At 53.4% G+C, this 8,556-nt stretch overlaps 1 protein-coding gene across 3 annotated transcripts in view; it reads left to right on the plus strand.

Moving 5' to 3' along the window:
• Positions 1-8,334, plus strand: part of ATP6V1C2 (ATPase H+ transporting V1 subunit C2) — a 46,815-nt gene extending 38,481 nt beyond the window's left edge. The window contains exons 11-14 of one of the 3 annotated variants that reach the window (XM_045549040.1): positions 913-1,050; positions 1,884-1,981; positions 7,633-7,765; positions 8,055-8,334. In XM_045549040.1, coding sequence (XP_045404996.1) covers positions 913-1,050; positions 1,884-1,981; positions 7,633-7,765; positions 8,055-8,144 — 459 coding nt within the window. In that variant the 3' untranslated portion in view covers positions 8,145-8,334. Of the gene's footprint in view, positions 1-912; positions 1,982-7,632; positions 7,766-8,054 lie in introns of those variants that run through there. The other 2 variants (XM_045549041.1, XM_045549039.1) reach the window with 2 other exon arrangements.
• Positions 8,335-8,556: the final 222 nt, after the last annotated feature.

Raw genomic sequence — 8,556 nt, forward strand, 5'->3', positions numbered from 1 at the left:
ACGGCAGTTTTCACAAGCATCCAGCTGGGAGGCCCTGCTCGGGGGACAGGTGGTGAAGTAGGGCCTTTGGCACCCACCTGGGTGCTGGCACAGGCCTGCCAGACCCCTTCGGATCAGGGTGACACACATGAGCCTGACACCTGCCATGTGGGGCTCAGGTTGCCAGCTGGCGTTTTTTACGTGGTGTAGACTTCTGCACACCTACACTGCCCTGGGGAGCCCGGCCACGGCCTCCCTGTGGGTGGGGAATGGAGGCCCAAAGAGACTTACTGAGCTAGGGTTAGCTCCGCCCTGGCTTCCTGAGCACCTCTGTGCCCCTTTGGCCTGTGTGGAAGTGGATATGATGTGAGCATCTTGCAGCCTTTTTGTTGCTTGTCACCCAGAAGGGACAGGCAAGGGCCCTGGGGCATCGGTGTTCTTTGAGAGCCGAGAGGGACTTTCTTGTGTTTTCTACCCATGTGCAGAGACAGAAGGATACAGGGTACAGTGTCCCTCAACACACCTGACTAATTTTCTGCCCTTGGCATGCTTAAGTGCTCCATGAGTGCCAAGGGGGCCTCTGTGGCGGGGTGTGGTAGAGACACCATGACTTAGCGAGGACAGACAAATGCCACAGGAGTGCCGTTTCCACCAACACCTCCTGGTGCTGTCCTCGTCTGCCCGTGACTGGGGTCTCGACTGAGGCCAGGTGGGGGTGCGGATGCAGGACTGACCCCTCTGCTAGTGACTGGTTCTGTCCTTGGAATATGGAACCCCAGGACTTTGACAGCCCCTGCACTGCCAGCTGCGGGTCCCGAGGGCGGGCCCGAGTTCCTGAGCTTGTTTTCACATGCTTTGCAGGCCAGGAGAATGATTTGTTTGTTTGTGATGCATGTTTGCTGAAAGATTAATAAATCATTTCTGTGCCTTTAGCAAACTTCCTGTGTTGCTCTTAAAAAGGGATCATCCACCTTCCCGGACCACAAGGTTAAGGTAACCCCGCTAGGTCACCCCGATAGGCCCGCCGCGGGGCAGACCGACAGAGAGAGAGAGAGTGAGGGCGAGGGCGAGGTAAGCATCCCCCTGAATCCCGGGGGTCCCCAGCTCGCATCTCCTCGCCGGCTCAGGCGCCTTCTCAGAAAACAAATCTTGCATTTTCTGATATCTAACTTGGCTTTTGAGGGTTTAAATTTGAGGAGCCCAGAATCATACCTTCCTCCGACTCTGCAGGGCCTCTTTGGAGCTGCCGTGCCCGCAGCCAGGGGTGCTTATGGCCGGGCGGTCTGCCCTGGCTGGAGGTGGCTGGAGCTGGTGATGGGCAGGCCGGGCATGGTGGTGGCAGCTGGGCCCTCTCCCCTCAGCTGCCCTGGCTGGACCCACCCTGACCTTCATGGGCATTGGAGGTACCAGGTGGGAGCTCAGAGCTCTTGCTCCAAGACTCTGAGCTACCCCAGAGGACCAGCCACAGCAGCATTAGTGGCAGCTGCCGTGGCCATGTGAGGTGGGGCTCTGAGGAGGCCCCTTGAGGCCGCAGCCAGTGGGTGACGCCAGGACCAGAGGCAGAGCCTTTGAGAAGGTGGGCTCCCTGGCTGCGCAGTGTCAGGCAGATGCCTGTTAGCTGCCTGCTGAAAGCCCTGAGGTCAGGGGCTGCCCAGCGCCCCACACCCCGGTCTGTGGTGGCCCCAGCATGTGCTGGTGGCTGGCCCCCAGTTCCTCAGCGCCAGGCGCCCAGGACACTGCAGTCCTGAGCCAGCCCCGGGGCTTGTCCGGCCAACTCTCTGCTTCTGCTGGCTCCTGGGCACTTCTCAGCTCGGGGCTTGCTCTGTCAAAACCCGAAGTCCTTTCTTGGCTCGGTGTCTGGTGGCCTGGCCAGGAGGGGTCACCTGGCTCCTCGGTCTTTGCAGGGCCCCCTGCTGCGCTGGCTCAAGGTGAACTTCAGTGAAGCCTTCATTGCCTGGATCCACATAAAGGCCCTGAGAGTGTTCGTGGAGTCTGTGCTCAGGTGCGTGGAGGAGGTGCCCGGGCGGGGCTGTCCTGGGGGTGGGAGGACCTAGAGGAGCCGTCTGGGGCCACCCCAGCCCCTGCCTTTCCTCCCGTCCCACCTTCTCTTTTCTGCATCTGTGGCTCTTGGTGACCTGCGGGACGCCCTGGGTCGGATAGACCCTGTGCTCAGCCCTGTGCCCCTGCCGTCCACTCCCTCCTTTTCCTGCCTCCCCTGCATCCCACGTGGACCCTCCGCTGGTCCCATCCTCGCCCCTGCGTAGTCTGCAGGGCCCAGGGGCTCCTGGAAGGCAGCCCCAGACTGTCTCAGTCCTCTGCCTCCAAGAAAACCAAAACCAAACCAACAACAACAAAACTTAGTGTGCCTTATTAAAAAAAAGTAGGTTCACTGTGGAAAATTTGGAAGCACAAATTTATTACAGGTTTGCACAAAGAATGAATAAAAATCACCCAGAATTCTGGCCAGGAGCGGTGGCTCATGCCTGTAATCCTAGCACTTGGGAGGCCGAGGCGGGTGGATCGTTTGAGCTCAGGAGTTTGAGACCAGCCTGAGCAAGAGCGAGACCCCGTCTCTACTAAAAATAGAAAGAAATGATTTGGACAGCTAAAAATATATATAGAAAAATATTAGCCGGGCATGGTGGCGCATGCCTGTAGTCCCAGCTACTCGGGAGGCTGAGACAGAAAAATTGCTTAAGCCCAGGAGTTTGAGGTTGCTGTGAGTTAGGCTGATGCCACGGCACTCTAGTCGGGGCAATGGAGCGAGACTCTGTCTCAAAAAAGAAAAAAAAAAAAATCACCCAGAATTCTAACACCAGCAGAGAACACTGCTGACATCCTGGCGGGCACCCCTTTAGGTTTTAGGGTTTTTTTTGTTTGTTATTGAGACAGGGTCTCACTGAGGTGAGAGTGCAGTGGGGTCATCATGGCTCCCTGCAGCCTCAAACTCCCGGGCTCCAGTGATCCTCCTGCCTCAGCCTCCCGAGCAGCTGGGACCACGGGTGTGTGCCAGAACCCCGGCTAAAGTTTTTTTTTTTTTTTTAGTGTATAGATGCAAATGATTTTTACTAGATTTTTATGAAGATGGAATCAAACAGGAAACAGTTTTTGAAGCCCACTTTTCTGCTGTATTTTGAGTATGTCGTGGGTCATTAAGTGTTCCCAATCTCATGGCATGGCACACTGTGGCAGCTCTGACTTGCAGGCCCCTATGTTCCTCCGGCCCCTCGGACCCCCTGTCGCTCTCCCGGACCCCTTCCCTGCCTGTGCTGATGGCTGCCTCAGGGTCCCTCCCGGCTGTCCACCAGCCGACTGTTCCTGACTTTTCTTTGTCTCCTGCCGTGTCGCCTGGTGTCCAGGTCCTGTCATTTGCCTGCCAGAGGCTCCACCTGGACACCCGGCTCATCTCCCCCAGCCCTTCCTCGGCTTCCCCATTTCTGCCAGTCCTCCCTGTCCTTCCCAGCCTCAGGGTCAGCTTGGACCCCACCTCCCCACTGTGCCCCTGGTCACCCCTGGTCCACGCTGCCTTTCTGTCTCTTTTCCATTTTTCTCCCAGCCCAGCTTGCCTGGCTGTCAACATACTCTTTCACGGTTCTCGGGCCTCTAGTTCTCCCTCCTTGGGGCTGCACTGTGGGTTTTGCCCAAGTATAGATGTGCCCCTGGCTCCCGGTTCCTCCACCCTACACGTATACCACACCCACACCTCCACACACACACCTCCACCACACCCGCACCACACACACCTACACACACACACACACACACCTATACCACACCCCTACACCACACACACCTACACACACACACCTACACACACCCCTACACTACCCACACCTACACCCACACCTACACACACACCTACACCCACACCTTCACACACACACCTCCACCACACCCCCCCCCACACACACCCCTACACCACACCCACACCACACACACCTACACACACACACCTACACACACCCCTACACTACCCACACCTACACACACATATGTACACCACACCCACACCACACACACCTACACCCCCCCCACACACCTACACACACACACCTACATCACACCCATACCAAACACACCTACACACACACATCTACACCCACACCACACACACCTACACCCCCCGCACACACCTACACACACACACCTACATCACACCCATACCAAACACGCCTACACACACACATCTACACCCACACCCACACCACACACACCTACACCCCCCCACACACCTACACACACACACCTACATCACACCCATACCAAACACACCTACACACACACACCTACACCCACACCCACACCACACACACCTACACCCACACCTACACACACACACCCCTACACACACACTACACACACACACACCCCTACACACACACCTACACACACACACCTACACACACCCCTACACACACACCTACACACACACACACCTACACACACCCCTACACACACACACACCTACACACACCCCTACACACACACACCTACACACACACACACCTACACACACACACACCTACACACACCCCTACACACACACACCTACACCACATATACCCATGCACGCCCGACTCAGAGGCCTGTCATGGCTCTGATGGTGTCCTCGGGTTGGAGGATGTACCTGAGCTAATCTGGAGTGTCCCAGCCATCTGTAGTGTAGACAGGCCCCAGATCAACTCTACTTGTCTCGGAAATCAGTTTCCTCAGGCCCAATACGGTGAAGCCCGTCCACACCTCTCAGGATGCCCGTTTGCTCAAGAGAGAGGTTGAGGCAGACATCCTTAATATCTTAAGTTCGATACAACTGAGTGTTTCCCCTAAAAGCATGTGCAAAAAGAATTCTCAGAACTATCGGGGTGTGACCTCTTTTACTCAATTTTTCCTGAATACGGTTGTCATACCTGAACACAGTAAGAAAAACCAAAGACAACTCAAGTTCAGGAATCTCTACGGTGGGAAGTGAAAGGTCCTTACCGTCCCACGGTGCAGAGATAATCGTGGTCAGTGGCTTTGAGACCCTTGTTACTCCCCCAAAAGGGATTATCTATACTTCCAGTCCTGCACCTTGCTGACTTCATTGCCAGTATGTGCAGAGCTACTTGATCCGTTTAAATGGCTTTTTCATATTCCATCACGTGAAGATATAACCTAAGAAAACTGATGGTGAACGCACCAGTTCATTGGCACGAACCCACCTGCTCCCCTGAGCTCCTGCCTGCGCCCCTTTGGCACTTGTGCCACCTGCCTCGCCTCCCAGCTGCGCGTCTTTCCTCCTGCACTGGGCACTCAGGCCAACGCCTCTTTCCACCTGTCACCCGGAGTCAGAGTAGATGTGAAATGTCTGTTGACTGAATAAAATCGAGGTAAAGTGGGCACAGTCCTCAGGCGAGGAGGTGCTGGTCATAGATGAAGTGTCCCAGGGGCCTAAGTGACCCAAGAGGACAGTGTGTGGGCGGTGGGGCTGCCAGGAGGCTGCCCAGGTGGCTGGTCTGTCAGTTCTGGATGCTGGGAGAGGTCGTGCAGGGAGCAGATAGTAGGAATCATCAGTGGCAGGTGTCCGGGCACATTGCCCGGGAGAGTCACAGAGAGAAGTGCTACAGGGACACCCAGCATTTAAGGAGTGCGTGGGGGCAGGCAGAGGAGGAGGAGGGAGCAGTCATGGATTGGGATGTCAGGTGTCAGGTGTCCCTTGCATTTGGCCATTAGGAGGTCATTGGTGAGAGGCTGGAGGGCAGGGGTTGAAGGAGTGACACAGGACACCAGACACTCAGAGTTGGCTCTCAAGGAGGACAGGGTCGTGTGAGAGCTCTAGGAAGCTGGCGTTTTATGTGAAACAGGAAAGGTGTTGATAAAGGGAAGGGCAGTAATGGAGACAGGCTGAGTCCTGCTTCGGAAGAGTGAGGGTAGGTGGCTCCCTACCAGGTGACTTTGTGACCAAGAGGGCGCGGCAGGGTCCTCCACCGCATCCAGGAGGGAGCAGCCTGGGGTGGGCGTGAGGACAGCGAGTGGGGAGAACTGGCCGCTGCTCCGGGGTCATGTTCTGGGCAGAAAGGAGGAGGCGGTCATCGGAGCTGATCCACAGGGTGCATTAGCGGATGGTGCCACAGAGAGAGGGCAGGGACTGGGAGGGTTTGGAAGAGCCCAGAGGCCCAGGAAGGGTCAAAGGCGGGAGAACCGTGTACCTTCAGTCAACTTTCAGTGAGTGCTCACCTCGGCCTCTTAGTGCCAGCAAGACAGACACAGGCCTCTGCCCTGGAGCTCAGGCTGGGGAGGGAGGGGCGCTTTAAAGATAGGCCCTTGTTCCGAGTGCACAGAAAAACCACCACCAGGCACGATGACAAAGCATGATGGCAAAGGGGAGTGTTTGTGTCTGGGTGGCCAAGTGATGTCTAGCAGTCCCATGGGGAATGAGAATGCCAGTCCCTTAGCGTGCACGTGGCCTGGGGGTACGGGACTGGTGGTCACCTGCCATCGCGGACGGCCGCAAGCATTCGGACAGACGTGCTGGTGCACGGCACGGGGCTCCCCAGTAAGCACCACAGCCTCTCTGCTCATTTCCCCTGGGTGACACCAGAGCTTTGATGACCAGAGATGGGAACAAAAGAGATGAGGCAGTCAGCTGGGCCATTCGTCTCACCTGGGACCTATGCCGGTGCCACTGTCCCACCTGTGAACACCTGCCAGCCTCCTGGGGCACTGCCTCCCAGAGGTGAAGGCAACACGGTTAGGTTGGCCTTGAGCTTGGTCAGTGTAAGCAGAAGCGTCGGTTGTTACAAAAGGCCCCTTCACGTGTTTAGGTTTCTTTCACCTTTCCGCAGTATCGCGGGGAATACTTTGTACCAAATGAGGACTGGGAAAGTTTGTGAGCCAGAGGATAATTTATGGACATTGGAAAATAAAACCTCAGTAATACTAACATATCCTGCCCCTGTGACTCACACGCATGGCAGGCCCCAGTCTGGAAAAACCGGAGTCCTAGCTGAGGGGAAGGGCATCTTAAGGACCGCTTTCCCGCCATGGCTGGGGGCACAGGTGCCAGGGACTGAACATCAAAGCATTTCCTCACTGGTAGAGTATCTTAAATACATCCCCAGTCACGAAATGCATATTTATTACTTATACTCGATACAATAATTGTCTTGGGACAACACTACAGGAGTAGCTCATCCCAACAAGTGGTTCTAAATGTACTCAGGCATATAACCAGGTACATTTAAAATCCTTTCTGTCCATCCGGAAACTCAGCAAAAGGAACTAATAACAATCTTGATAAACCAGATTTTGCATCTCTCCTTTAGTGGAGAAAAACAAAACAGCTGTGCTGGGTTTTAGACAAATGCTTCAGAGAACGTTCAGTCCAACTGCCACCATTCAGCTAGAGCGCTCAGCAGGGAGGGGTCACTCATAGCCAGGGATAACCTCTTTGCTCCATTGTCAACTATCCCTATCAGAAGAGGATTAGCACATTTTAGAGCTTTTTCTACCTGAAGAGATCACTTCTGACCCTAGGCATTTTGCCTGAGTTTGTTGAGCCATGTTGGTTGGAGCTTTTCATTTCCAGAATTTGCTCTTTATTCCCCGTCAGGTTCATTGTGTCCATGTTTGCATTTGGAGGAGCTACTGACACGCTTTCTTCTATCTGCAAAGGTATGGACTACCAGTGAACTTCCAGGCAGTGCTCCTGCAACCACATAAGAAGTCATCCACCAAACGTTTAAGAGAGGTTCTAAACTCTGTCTTCAGACATCTGGATGAAGTAGCTGCTGCAAGTATACTGGATGTAGGTATATGACCCAGAAACAGTGGCATTTCTACAGTAAGGTCAGCGTCCCCCTATGAGATACTTTCAAAAAAAAATGTTATTTGCCAGGCTTCTGAAAAATCTACATGTCACAAATGTTAAAGCACAGCAGGGAAGGGGTTGGGAGTAAAGGACGTGTCGGGGACAGGCCACAGCTAGGCAGGGCACAATGTATGGTCATTGCCTGGAGAGCTTCCTCAAACATAAAAATAAAACTGGAAACTAGTTTATGCACTTAGAACATTATTACCATGTCCTTCTTTTGTAGGCATCTGTGGAGATCCCTGGGTTGCAACTCAATAACCAGGACTACTTTCCTTACGTCTACTTCCACATTGACCTTAGTCTTCTTGACTAGAGAGGTCAGCTGGCACCACCTCCATGTTCACGCAGAGGAACTGATACAGATGCCTCTTTCCCTTAGAAAGAGAAGAATTTTCAATGTCCTACAGAATTTAGACTTCTCAGAGAAATTGCTCACAAAAGTTAGTTACAGTTGTTATTTATTTTTTTTAAGTTACAATTAAATGTTTTCAAGTCCTTTTGAATTGTCTTTTCTTATGTCCTAACGTAATTCAAAAATTTCATTTTTCTGAATGTTTTACATAAATGGGAACTGCCTATAAATTGGCAACCTGCTGCTATATTTCATGTCTTAATATGAGATTAGTAATAAAAAACCTTGAACTATATAACCAGCTATTCCCTAATAATTAGCCACTAGTGATGGTCCAAAGTGAAAATATTGGGCATAAAATGCAGTTCTCACT

The sequence above is a fragment of the Lemur catta genome, chromosome 4 (genome assembly GCF_020740605.2).
Source record: "Lemur catta isolate mLemCat1 chromosome 4, mLemCat1.pri, whole genome shotgun sequence".
Lineage (NCBI taxonomy): Eukaryota > Metazoa > Chordata > Mammalia > Primates > Lemuridae > Lemur > Lemur catta.